This window comes from Perca flavescens, chromosome 14 (genome assembly GCF_004354835.1).
Source record: "Perca flavescens isolate YP-PL-M2 chromosome 14, PFLA_1.0, whole genome shotgun sequence".
NCBI classification, from domain to species: domain Eukaryota; kingdom Metazoa; phylum Chordata; class Actinopteri; order Perciformes; family Percidae; genus Perca; species Perca flavescens.
This window is the reverse complement of record NC_041344.1, coordinates 13,516,443-13,530,902: the sequence shown is the minus strand read 5'-3', so window position 1 is coordinate 13,530,902 and position 14,460 is coordinate 13,516,443. Positions and strand designations below refer to the sequence as shown.

Below are 14,460 nucleotides of genomic sequence, written 5' to 3'. Positions count from 1 at the left end.
TATCATATTTTACCTGCTTTAAAGAGTAAACCTCCTAAAAATCAACTTTCAAATTTTTAGCCAACTGATACTTCCCAACCTAGTGCAGCTAAGACCAAGCTCCTACTATATGATGAAAAGAAGAGCTTTCATATTTTGTGAGATGTTTGTTTTCTTGTCTCCTTTGACTTTTGTAACAGCTTTCGAAAATATATTTAAAATCAGAGCTGAACTTATGCATAAATGCCAAATATCTTTAATACAGGAAGAGCCATAAATTAACTTTTTCTAGCAGCAATTCTGCATATTTTTTAACTTTGCAATACTTACCGTGCTTCAGTTTAGTAGTAACTGATAATTCTATATTCCTGTATGCCCTCTCCTTTTGTAGCATACCTCGAATTCACACTCAGTGCGGGGGAGAGATCTTATAAGAAATGTGCATACAATATATGCATATAATTAGTGTGTGGGAGAGACACTGCAGTTGTGTTCCCCCTTTTCTTCCTACAGAAATGCAGAGAAAGGTGCAAGGAGTTTGACATCTTCTTTGTAATGTGCTGCACACAGCGCTTGTTTGCCACCACAGATATCTCAAGGCATGCGTCCAAAGATTTGTCATCAGGTTATTGTTTAACTTTCAAATTAACCCAAGCCCTTTACAGGAACGCCATGCACCTGCTATTGAGCATATACCACTCAGGATGTTTGCCTGCTGCTTGTTTATCGGTGTTTGTTCAATGAGGTGGGAGAGAAAAAAATGTTTAAAGGCAAAGCAACACTGAGTAACTTGTGCAGGGGGGAGGCTAAAAGTAACAGTGAAAGAGATACATGAAGTGACACAAAAAAGATCATGTTTAAATAAGCCTGGGCACACAGGAGTGTTGTGTATTTCCTGTTGAAATGAAGCAGATAAAGTGACGTTATAAAAGAGTTGTTTGTGTGTTGTGGTCAGTAAGCAGGATGTTGTGACCCTCTGGGAGCCCACATGTGCTGAGGTCAGTGGGGAATGGCCGTTTTGGGCTCACAGTGCTGTCGGATCTCCACCTTGTGGCTTGGACTCCATCTTGCAGTGCTCAATGGCTGCCTAGCATGCAGGCTTGTACAAACAAATGCACATCCACCCAGAGCCAAAAGTAAAATAGGGTCAGTGAAATGGGTTAAAATAAATATCTCCCAAACATGGTTTTCAAAGTTTTTTTAGGCCTGTATTTGTTTAGATTTTAGCAAATTGGCACCATTAAGAGTAGGCTATACCGAATTAGCTATTATTAGTTTCTGTTTAAAATGTACCCATGTACAGCCAACTATCACTGGATTACTTTGATACTGAGTCTCAGGCAAGTTTTTGAATGTATATTGAGTGTCTTTCTCTACTATATATTTCACAAAATACAAGCGGTGTCCATAAAGCTCAGTGAGCCAGTGATCTAAGAAGGAGTAGGTGTCCTGTGTGGAGAGTTATAAGCTCTGGGGTCACAGGGTCAGGACTGAAACCTGACATCATGGCTCGAGTATGCAGAACAAAAATACATGTCGGCAGAGCCCTGGCAATAGTCGGGTAATTTATGGGTGCTATAATGGACTTAACCTCCGTGTATCTAAAGTAAGAAACAACACGAGAGATATGGAGTGACTCTCGCCACTTCTTATGTCATCCTTGATTAACTGTGAGCCTGGAACCTCTCCAGAAAAGCAGATTAATTTAATTTAGTGACTTGGAATGGACACCTAAATGAGTTTAGTATGTAAAATGTAAATTAAATATGAGCAGAACCCAGCAGTTTTCTTTTGAGAGTTGACAGCTCTAAATAAGATCTGAAAGAAGTGACTACTTTTTAAGTAAATCAGGCTGTTTGCATAATGCTTGTAGCCTATAGGTGAAGCTTCTGTTTAAGAGCATGTCATTTCCAGTCTCGCTCTGCTGGGTTTCAGCCTCTCCTTAATGACACGGTTCAGGACTTTGTGAGCCACATGAGCACTGACTGAGAAGTTGAAGAAGAAAAAAAAACTGTCCAACCCCTCTGAAGATTTCCTGTTTCATGAAAAGTGCATACTGTGTGAGTCATATAGGGCAAGTCCTGCCTGGTGTGTTTACTCTGCTCCTTCTACCCGGAGCTGTGAAGGCGTTTCGGGGGAGCAACAGGCGGACCGAAGAAAGTCCACGGAGCCTGGATATTAACCCGTTGTCAAGGCTTTGGTTAGCCTAATTAATGAGAGAGGGGAGTGTATAGTCCGTCTCTAAATGGAGCTACTTCGGTTTTCCGCTTTTTGGTGTGGAGCGATACTCTTTGGTAGTATTCAGCTCGAGGAGGCGGGTGAGTTAAACTTTGTACTTCGAGAAGTTGACAAGAGCCGTGGCTGCGTTTTATCCCAGCTGCGACGTGAACGACCAGCGTTAGCGAGCGCTACAAAGTGACAAATTGCCTTCTTTTAGGAAAATATTATAAGCTTTACTCATTGTTTATGCATGTGTTTTACATGTTACAGTAGTAGGCTACATTATTACACCGCTTTTCATTTGCCTATATAAAGTCAAATGAACGTAATAAAAACAGCAGAAACTCCCCAAGTGCGCAGGTTGAGCCTTAAATGCTTCACTTATTTAATAAGCTTTTGTCTTGTTTTGCTAGCACTATAACTATTCCTATGTCTTCCTGAAACTTAATTTACTCGGCTAACTGCGAATGCTAAAGTTTTTGGGAGAACCTCACCTGTTGTAAGTCGCAGCCTTTAAAGCTCAGATGAGTTATCTCCATCTTTGATGTGCAGCCACAATGCTAACAGGTCTAGCAGCCCCCCTGAGGAAGACAATGCTTGTACAATGTACCTTCATCTGTCTCAGACTTAGTCCCAGCGGCACCAAGTGGCTTTAGCTGCTCCTAATCCTCTTTCCCCCCCTCTCTGCAATTATATGTAGCCCTGGGTGACAATTACTACCATTCATCCCTTCCATAGCCCGCCTCCTGGGTTATGCTCTTTGAGAGGAGTTGCTCTAATGATATAATTACTCCGGCTCAACCACCTTCCCACCACTCGCACTCAAGCATGGACTATCCCCTCAATGCTGATTTACTTCAAAACACCTCACCAACCCGCCAGGCATAGTTTTAAATTGCTCTGTCAAGTAGTTAAGTCTGGAGTTCAAATGTAATATTTTGATGTTTTTTTTTGTGTGGGAGTCTGAGTTATAACTAGGCCAGAAAGCAACACCCATCTTAAATATCCTGCCAACTTCTTGTGAAAGTATCAGGATGCCATGACTGACATATAGGCCTACTGTTGTAGATTTGCTGCTCTTTCCTGCTGCAGGTTGTACAGTATTTCTGCTGCTGCAAGCTGGAGGTCTAACCCCATTCTGCAGATTGGGTGAAATGACACAGTGGGCTTTTTGTGCATGGTTAAAGGAATACAAGCACACTCGCACAGCACCTTTTCCTCAAGTTAGTGTGAAGTCAGAGGCGAAAGGATACTGAACAGACTTCATCACTGTCTCCTGTCAATAAGTCTGGTTTCACTTACACTTCCTTGTCAAAAACATCTCACGTTGTGGTCATGTGAGTCTTGTCAGTGCCATCTTTAGACAACTAGCTACTGCTTCAGATGCATCACACATGTTTGTTTACAATGGATCTTCTGGAGGTAATCTGTAAACCACAGTATGAAGGTAGAAATGAGCCCGCTTTCTCTTTTGGTTTGGTCACAAGCTGCATTTTCTGATGCAAGGAACAGGTTCAACTTCCTGTGCAGGTGGACTCAGCACACAGTGTGGTTATGTTGTATTACTGTAGCAGCACTGTCGCATGCTTTTTCTCTTCCTGTTTTTGTGATTTGGCTATTTTGATTTCAGTTTAACTTTCAGTGTGTATTCTTTTTCAACACAAACTCTTAAGATCTGGAAAGAGAACAGTCTTCATCATATCTCTTTCACCCTCACCCTCTCTGTTTAGTCAATAGACTCACAGCGAGTGACCTAACTTCATCGTACCACTTGAGTCCATATTGTGTGTACACTTGTACAAACTCATCACGTTCTAACAACATGATGTGAGACACATTTTTTTCTTGACGATACTTTAACCACTGGTGCTAGATTGACTGAAATTTGGGAATATCCTCTGGTAATGTCCAACTCTGAAAGCCACAAGATCCACTTTCTACTCATACTTAATATGTGGTGGAGAGTACTCCCTTTTAGGAAAAGGAAAATCGGAAAAGACAGGAGAGATTGTTCACCTTCCGTGTTGCTCATCTCTCCTTTCTGTGGAAATGACAAACAGAGGCATGTTGCCTGGCTGAATTTGATCAATAATAGCCTCTCAATGCAAGGACAAATTGCAGATGGATTTCTGTACGAATACAAACACTCACCAACAAGTACACACACACACACACACACACACACACACACACACATTTCTTTCTCTCTCCAAACATTCATAGACACTAATACATAATGTTGTCCTCCCTGTTTTTTATATGCATGAGCAGAGTTGGCGCGACACCTTTCTAGATCGGGAGCCGACTCATCAGCTTGACAAATTAGAGACTCCTTAGTGAGGAGGTGCATGCATGTTCCCTTTGTTTGTTGTTCTTGCCTGTCTGGCAGTTGTCTCCTCAGATAATTATCAAACCCACAGGCACTCATCACACAATCTTGTCTGTCTCACTGATATGGGTTTGCCTGCCAGAAAAATTCAAGTCAGAACAAGACCAAAGGAGGTGGATGCCACTGCATGCCGCTCTTATTGTTCAGACTTCGCACGGAAAAAATCTGTCCACCCCTCGAGGATGAAATAGTTTGGATTTTCTTGTGGTTATGTTGAATATCTGCTTCTACTCATCGGTAAATTCCAAAAGACTCCCACCCTTTAATTAGATTTGAAGTTTGTTTTGCTTTTCATGCTAATAAATAGCATGTATACTCATATGTTTGATCATCATGGGAGTGTTTAAAATTTCTGAGTAGTCTGTCATTATAATGCTGAACTCTGCTTTGTCAACCCATTTGTACAAATGAAACTGGGCTTGAGTCTGTTTTATGTTTTTACAGAGTAGACTGAATTTTTTTTTTGTAAACCCAACTCACTGTCTTTTCTCTTTTCCTTTTCCAGAAGCATCAATGCTGAAGCCACGAAGGCTGTGCAAGTTCTGTGATGTGCGGGCCACCAGCTGCACAGGTAAAGGGATCTGCAAGGTGGAGTGTGACATCACATCCATCTGCCCCAGTGACGATGATGTGTGTGTCACTATCTGGTAAGTGTCCTCTAAATGCACTTTTCTATATGAATAAAAGCCAGGGTTATGATGCACACTGTTTTAGTTTAGTATAGTTAAAATTAAAAGAGCATTTTTCAATACATTCACCTCTTAGGTAATACTACATGTACAAACTAGGAAGGCACTCAGAGCGGCAGGCCTCCACCAAGCCCAAATGCCCCATCTCTCAATATTAACGGAAGAGAAAAATAATTGGTGTCTTCACCCCATGATTTGGATCTGCTTCACAATTTAATGGCGTCTTCCTTAGCCCATGCTACACCCTTCCACCACATTTCATCATGAAAATCGGGCCAGTTGTTTTTCTGTAATCCTGCTGACAAAGAGACAAACAACAAACCAAACCGAAAACATAACCTCCTTGGCGGAGTTAACAAAGAAGTGAGGAAATGAGGGCACAATGGATAGTCTTTTTTTTTTTTTTTTTTGAATCAGGTTATTTATTATTTCCTCCCATAAGCCCCATAATGTCTTCCTTTAAGTGACCTTTTCCTTTGAACACTTTGTCAGTCAGCATTTGTGTGAAACAGTTGGCTGCATTACGAAGGCATGTGAGCGCCTAAACATTCATCGGCATCAAATCTGACTCTGAATGTGAGAAACAGCAGGAAGCAGATTTGTGTTTGTGTCAAAAGCTTAAGGCAGTGCTGCTGTTTCTCATTATATTAGCTCAGATCATGCCCGCAACATCGCTGACGTCAGCAGAAAGCTAATGGCACATGGACAGCAGCCCCTCTTTAAAATGTTCCTCATAACTGCACGGCCAATGCTGCCCAGAAGGGACGTTTTAAATCTGACATTTTTTGCAGGTTCAGGGTTTTCCTTTTTTCCTGTTTGTAATGGTATTTCAAAATCTCTAAATGTGACCTCTGTATTGCAGTCATTTACATAATGCTGAGACTGAGGACTGCTGAAAGAGACAGATATGCCATTTACAGTTATCACTTCATCACTGTACGGCTTAAAATTGCATCATTTGCACAACTGCAGACCTGCCATCATTGCCTTGTTACATGATAATACACATCTCTGAAAAGGGGACATCACTGCCAAAAGAGTAAGCCAAGATTACAAATTGAACTTAATCCAGTAAACGGCAGTATTTTTTATGTGTGTTTTCTCTTTCCAAGGAGGAAGAAAGATGACAATTTCACCTTTGATACAGTTTGCCACAACCGATATGAGAAGCTGTATGACCTGTCCCTGGAGGATTACAACAACACCAAGTGTGAGATGAAAGAAAGAAAGGGCATGGGCTCACAGTTCTTTATCTGTTCCTGCTCTGAGGATGAGTGCAATGAGGACATCATCTTTAACTCCTGTAAGTTAAGACAAAATTACTTCACCTTCTAATCCTGCATTTTCACCCACTCTTGAGCTTAGTGACCTTCTTCAACCAATGTATTTTTTGAGATTTGTGCTCTTTAAAACAAAACAATATGGATTCGGTAAGATGCATCCATCGTGCACTGGAAATACCATATGTTTATTTATGTTTCATAAAATGGGATGACGGTTAATTTTGTTTTCCTAAAAATTAAAGGACTAGATCAACAAATCGAGAAATACGCTTATTGGCTTTGCTGCAGAGAGTTAGATGAGATGATTAATACCATCATGTTTGTATGCTAAATAATAATTAATGTAGCATAAAGACTGAAGCATGTGAAACAGCTAGCTTTGCTCTGTCTAAGATAACAAAATCTGTAGCAGCAAAAGAAAAGAACTCTGACTTTGTGGTCAGGCTAGCTGTTTCCCCCTGTTTCCAGTCTTTAAGCTAAATGGCTGCTGGCTGTAGCCTTACATTAAACAGACAGACGAGAGTGGTATTGACTTTCTTATCTAAAACTCAGCCAAAAAAGCACAAATGTATTTCCCACAATTTTGACTCCTACTCCTTTTTAAGTATTTCAAAGTGACATAAGTTCCTTATTAGTCCATCCCTCTTGCATTCGTTCACAGTGGAGCAATAGTGCAGTAACACTGTTTTATGCATGTAAAAATGAGACTCTTTGGTTCTTACATCTGTGCCACATAACATGGTAACGTCATAGTCCCCGTCGGCCTGATATTATTATGCCAGTTTCTATCAGCTTGTCATGTAAAGCGTCATGAATGAATGCTAACACGTGTGCACTGTAATGCCCTCCAGATACATGATTACAAACAGCTTTTGAAGACATTAGCTTGTAGACTCCAGTTACAACATTGGTCCTGGAATCAGATGTATTTTGACTACAGCATCCAGGCAGTAATAACACGGAGGTACATTTCTGAGACCTGGCTCTGCACTGAGAGCCAAATTGAAAGCATCTGCACAGTACAAACCACGTAATGGAAATATACATGCTAACTGTTAAGAATGTCTGTGCACTGTCTGTAACTTTTTAGTGACTAACATGGGACAGTGTAGTAATGAATGAGCTCCAGCTAAAAACCACAAGGCAACAATGTCAGTAAATTTGGGTGAATCTGCCTCTTCCTCTTTTAGCTAGTGACCAGTGACCCATTGTACCAAGCATTTTTTCTGATTGAGATTTCACTTAAGGTATTTTTCCCCACAACTAAAGGATACATTTAGGAAAGCCATTACCTTAGTTACAGGAAATACTAAGTTGTTTGTCACATACCAGCTGAAATACCTCAGAGTTGCCATGGTAACGGTAAACCCTCATTGTACCTGACCGGGGGTAAGCTTCGCTTCAGAACTCGAACCTCCTATGGCGCCATTTTGATGCTACAAAGCGATCACCTCCCGTTAGCGTTCCACTGACTACCATTCATTTTGACGTCACTTGACAGCGAATAACTTTACATCTGAAGCGTTTAAAGACCCTATTTGTCCATTGTTTATTTCTAAAGAAACACGACAATGTATAAAAGCTAATTGTCTCCTGTCACCAACTTCATATTTAACCAAAAAATAGGGGACTTGTAACGATCTTCTCATCTTACTCTGGGCAAGAAAGCAAACAAGTTTATTTTCCAAAATGTTTCCCAAATTTATTTAAAAAATTCTTTCACTTAACAAACACTGCTCCAGAGCAAACACTTTTAACTGAAGGAAAATCTTAAATCAAGAGTGTTTAACCAGTTGGGTACAACCTCCCAATCCCCAAAATTTTAAAGATTATTTTTTGGGCTTTTCCGCCTTTAATTTTTGACAGGACAGCTAGGTGAGAGAGAGGGGGAAAGACATGCAGGAAATTGTCACAGGTCGGATTCGAACCCTGGATCTCTGCGTCGAGGCATAAACCTCTCAGTATATGTGCGCCTGCTCTACCACTGATCCAACCCGGCCACCCAATCCCCCAAATTTAACACTAAGACTGTGAACGAGTAATTCACAAGTTTTGCCATTCACAGAATCTTTTCTCCTGTAAGTGAGGGTTTTGGCCGAAGCTGAGCGAGTCCGGGAGGCACAGTGACAGGTTTGTTGTGAGAAATAGCTTCTCGCTTTACGAAAATAAAAACAAACTGTCTGGGGCCATGTTGAGGATTTCAGACATGTGGTTTCCTGTTTAGAAAAAAAGAAATTGGAGAGAAGCCGAGGGCTTCACTGGGTAGTCAGCTAGGTGCCTTCCCCGTTTGTTGCTCTTATTTCAGCCCAACTCTGCTCATCACATCTACATTTGCCTCTAGTTTCTTCTCAGTTCTTAAGCAAAATGTTAGCATTTTTCTGCTTTGAAACTTTTGCAATCTCACATTTCGCAACCAAAATGTGAAACCAAAATAAGTGCTAAGGAGTTTAGGAAAGTTGTGCAGTTTAGCAACTAGACAAGACGTCATATACAGTAAATGATTAAATTTAGAACTCATCAAACTGTGGACCAATTGGGGTTTTCTTCTTTAGTATGTTTTGTCTGGAGATATAGTTTTTATAAGTCTGTTTATGACTGCTGCTTCAAATACAGGACTATAAACACAGCACAAGCATAAACTTTCACTGTTTGCCAAAACCGTAGCAGCTCCCAGACACACCACCACCTAAATTATAAGAATACTATACAGAGACACAATATGTGGTTGACTGGGTTAGGGTTTGGAGCCCAGATGCTAACTTTAGGTTTCTGATGCTTATAGACATTCCACAGGGACGGCTCAGGTTCCTCTGCTGCTCTGAGGATATCACTTTACTACTAGCTAGATGCAGATACAATCTGCAAAATTGTATTTCTTTGTATTGTGGGTGACAAATTGTTTTATGTTAATGCTCATTCCATAAAAAACACAGGTGAAAAAATACAGTGTTTCGAAACATCGTACAGAGAGAATAATAAAATCTTCCACTTTTGAATCAATACTAATGTGGTTGGCAAAATAATCTCCATGGAGTATCTGTTCTCAAAGTTTTGGATATATATATATATATATATATATGATCTTGTTGTGGAGCTGCTCCAGAAACTCCTGCTCCGTCACAGGGCTGTCCAGGATGGTGCTGCCATAGACAGAAAACACACACACACGTAATAATTATATTATATTTTATTTATTTGTTTTTTTATATATATATATATATATATATATATATATATATATATATATATATATATATACACACACACCAAAGCTTTGAGAACAGCTACTACATGGGGATTATTTTTTTATATATATATATATATATATATATATATATATATATATATATATATATATATACACACACACATACACACACATATATACACACACACACTAGGGCTGAACGATTTGAGGAAAAAATGTAATTGCAAGTTTTTCTGCAAGATATTGAGATTTCGATTCAAAATTATTTTTTTTTAGCTACATATTGCACCTTCTACGATCATGTTAAATAAAGTAATAAATGAAAAATGCACTGAAAATAGGACATTTCTGTTGACAATCTGTGATATGTAACATTATTCCAGCATTTATCTTATGAAGAAACAGTAAATATAATTATGAAAGAGGAATAATTTTTTTTTTTAAATTAGACCAAATATTTCACATTTGATTAATCGCGGTCTTCACGATTAGCTAATCGTATCCTTTCAAATCACGATATCGATTTGAAAACGATTAATCGTTCAGGCCTAAAACATATTACGTGACCTTAATTTGCAGATGGAGTTGCGCAGTGGTCGTGAAATTGTTCAAATTATCATTTTTTTAAGAATGTGTGTCATATATGAAGATCATGTGATACGATGAAAAGATCCAGATGAGCCACTGAACATAATTTGTGGTGCGATTATTTAGTGTCAAAGGTCAAGAGTTACATTTTGACGTGTTGCCTATTTACACAACAAGCAGCTCTGTTGGTTTGTCAATACCAGTGTTTTTTTTTTCAATGTTAATGTAAAAATATAACAGATTAGTACATCTTAAAACTCAACTATGTAAATGTGGGCATCATCTCAATCTTTTAGCTTTTGTTCCCTCAGACATGGATTCCCAGGTGGTGGCGGTCATCTTAGTGAGCCTTGTGCCTCTGCTGGTTATGGCTGTTGTCGTCATCACTTCTTTCTACTGTTATCGGGTCTATTGCCAGCGGCAAGCCCGCTCCAGACGCAAGAGGGGTCTTCCACTGGACTTCAGCGATGCTCACGCCATCATGATAGACAACGAAGGTTCCGACAGTAGCTCCACGCACGCCAACAACCTCAACCACAACACAGAGCCACTGCCCATTGAACTGGATGTTCAGGTTGGAAAAGGACGCTTTGCAGAAGTTTACAAAGCCAAGCTTAAGCAGGGCTCCTCAGTCAGCGAGGAGCAAGGCTTTGAGACAGTGGCCGTTAAGATTTTCCAGTACGAAGAGTACGCCTCCTGGAAGAACGAGAAGGAAATTTTCTCAGACGCAGACTTGAGACATGAAAATGTGCTTCACTTCCTGACAGCAGAGGATAGGAAGGTGCAGAGACAGTGCTGGCTGATCACAGCTTACCATCCAAGAGGAAACCTCCAAGAGTTCTTGATCCACCACATCATCAGCTGGCACGACCTGTGGCTGCTGGGGGGTTCGCTAGCATGTGGAGTGGCGCACCTTCACAGTGACCACACCCCCTGCGGTCGCTACAAGGTGCCTATCGCGCACAGAGACATTAAGAGCTCCAACATACTCGTGAAAAGCGACCTGACCTGCTGCCTGTGTGACTTTGGCCTCGCCCTCCGCCTGGACAATGCTCTGTCTGTGGACGAGCTGGCCAACAGTGGGCAGGTAAAGCCTTCTAATCCTAAATGTGGGGGTTTTATTTAGTTTTGCTTGGCTTTTGGTCCTCTCAGAGATTTAAAAAAAAAAAAAAAAAAAAAAAAAAAATCATATTCTTATAATTTGCGCAGACCAGAGACTCTGACTCAAGTTTGAGACTGGGACTCGAGTCGTACTAAGACTTCAGACTCAACTCAGGCTCAAGATGCGGGAATTGTGAACATTCTTTAGTTTTAGGAAACGTCTGATGAGCTGAATGTTATTCCCCTCCCTGCGTAACCTATATACTGGCAACTGCGCACTAACATGTCAGTGCGCAGCCGCACGTGAGAGAGGACAACAAACATGTTGATCGCACCGGCAGCTGCTGTGCCGTTCATCATAAGCTTTGGCTTTAAAAACTTAAAGAGAGGAGCTAAATGCAAAATGTGTGGTATCAAGATAAAGTATTCTGGCTCAACCACTAGATCTAATTTTATCATGCACCTGAAAACCCAAACTGATAGGATAGTTAACATGTTTAGCTCAGCATTGGCCATCTAACGTTAGCTTGCTTCTTGCTTAATCTACGACCTATGGGAAGTTAACTCTGACAGTTGTTTGCTAGATGTTATTATATATAGCTATGCATTATTATAAGCAGCCTGGATGAACTTAGCAGGTGATACAACACGCATTATATCCACGAGAGACTTGAGACGTGACTTGGACTCTAGCTCCAAGACTTGAGACTTGACTTGGACTCTAGCTCAAAGACTTGAGACGTGACTTGGACTCTAGCTCAAAGACTTGAGACGTGACTTGGACTCTAGCTCAAAGACTTGAGACGTGACTTGGACTCTAGCTCAAAGACTTGAGACGTGACTTGGACTCTAGCTCAAAGACTTGAGACGTGACTTGGACTCTAGCTCAAAGACTTGAGACGTGACTTGGACTCTAGCTCAAAGACTTGAGACGTGACTTGGACTCTAGCTCAAAGACTTGAGACGTGACTTGGACTCTAGCTCAAAGACTTGAGACGTGACTTGGACTCTAGCTCAAAGACTTGAGACGTGACTTGGACTCTAGCTCAAAGACTTGAGACGTGACTTGGACTCTAGCTCAAAGACTTGAGACGTGACTTGGACTCTAGCTCAAAGACTTGTGAGCATCTCTGGCGCAGACGCATCAGACATTGCCATTCCAGGCACTGCCAAAACATTTCTTTGAAGATATTTATCAGACCCTCAGCAGAGCCGTGCTATCAATCACACTTCATTTCTGATCCTCATCACACAGGGACTCCATCTCTAAATATTTGGCACCCTCTATATCTTGGATAATGCTGATAGAAATAGTGTTGCAAGTGTTCTGAGGTGGACGTTTTATAATAGTCACAAGCAAAACAGGCTTGATTGATTCTTAATGGACTCATTATGCTGATGTAATAGGCTAGAGTCATATTAGACTGTGTTATGAAAATGACTCATTATAAAAAGGCCTCACCCTTAACTGCACAGCACACCTAATGTATTGTAATGCCCTTAATGCATTCGGTGGAAGCGCCAGTGAACACATTTTCCAAGGTGATAATTATGTGAAGACAAGCAACATGTTGTTGAGCTCAGAGCTACCTTTTGTTTTTCCAATTATTTTATAAACCAAACACGTTTTTAATTCAGATAAATGGGATGCGACAGCTTACTACAGCACAAAATAACTACCTGTCACTTGATTAATGCTGGTAAATAATTCTTACTGCTAAGATGGTCTACGTATCCAGGCTTTTTAAACTAAACAACTCCACTGTGGTATTATGGACTATAATGACGTAGACATCTCTTTCACCCTGTTTTCTCTCAGGTGGGTACAGCCAGGTACATGGCCCCGGAGGTCTTGGAGTCTAGAATCAACCTAGAAAACATTGAGTCTTTCAAACAGGCCGATGTTTACTCAATGGCTCTTGTACTGTGGGAGATGATCTCCAGGTGTAACGCAATTGGAGGTAAGATATGATCAGACACACATGATTGTAGGATAAAATGCTAGTCATTGTCTCCTCTAATTTTCAACAGGAAAGTGAATGAGCATATTTGCCAAAATGTTGAACTATTCCTTTTCCCACCTCAGTGTGGATTTATGAGGACTATGGTTAACTGCTCCTGAGATCGCTGCTTGGTAAATTGAGACAGCTAGCTAAATTATCTGTCTAGTCTGAGTTGTCTCTCGTACGACTAAAACAACTTTTGAACGTACATGTTCCACTAAAACAAGTTCCTTCCCGAGGTTATTTTGCAGCGGCTCCGTGCGGAGCTTAGCGCCGCCCAAGACGTTTGTGATTGGTTTAAAGAAATGCCAATAAACCAGAGCACATTTTTCTCCCATCGCGGAATGCTGTGTGGACTAGCCAGAGCCTCCTATGCAGTGCTGTGGTGGAAGGTCTGGCAAAGCGAGAGTACAATAGCATGGACACACAGTAAACATCACATGTGACCTTTAGTTAATAGTAGACATAACTCTGTTTTTCCTTTTTTAAATTAGAGATTAGCCGAGGGTAAAGGAAATCAATAGAAGCACTGATTGATGAATTTCCCTTTGTGGCCTGTGTGAATATACTCAGAAATACTGTAAAAAGAAAAATTGCCTCCACAGCTCGCATGACCTCTAAGGAATATGAGCACATTGATTGCTTTACCAATTAGGAGCGCAGTGAGCAACTCCACCTCCACCAAGTTCACTTACTACATGTGTGACACAGTGCGACAGGACTTAAGCGTGTGTCTTCCACGACCCATTTATCACTGTGGGAACAAAATCTAAAAGTTACAAGCACACAATCCATCTTGTAGAAGTCTCAAAGATCAGCTTTCACATTACTAATGTACCGTTACTTATGTTGGTCATTCTGTAGCAAAAACAAGGCCAGGATATGTGGAAATAATAGAAAGGGAGTATTATCTAAAGGCAAACCACAGGGCAGTATTTCATTTCGACACTCGGTTGTTTGTTTTCACTTCCTTTTAGTGTCTCTGTGGTCCAGTTTGTTT

General features: G+C 40.7%; 1 protein-coding gene across 4 annotated transcripts in view; it reads left to right on the top strand.

Annotated features, from left to right (window-relative positions):
- Positions 1–1,893: 1,893 nt before the first annotated feature.
- tgfbr2b (transforming growth factor beta receptor 2b) overlaps positions 1,894–14,460 on the top strand; it is a 21,857-nt gene continuing 9,290 nt past the window's right edge. Inside the window, exons 1-5 of one of the 4 annotated variants that reach the window (XM_028597632.1) lie at positions 1,894–2,039; positions 5,094–5,235; positions 6,390–6,580; positions 10,668–11,443; positions 13,277–13,418. In XM_028597632.1, coding sequence (XP_028453433.1) covers positions 5,102–5,235; positions 6,390–6,580; positions 10,668–11,443; positions 13,277–13,418 — 1,243 coding nt within the window. In that variant the 5' untranslated portion in view covers positions 1,894–2,039; positions 5,094–5,101. The other 3 variants (XM_028597631.1, XM_028597635.1, XM_028597634.1) reach the window with 3 other exon arrangements.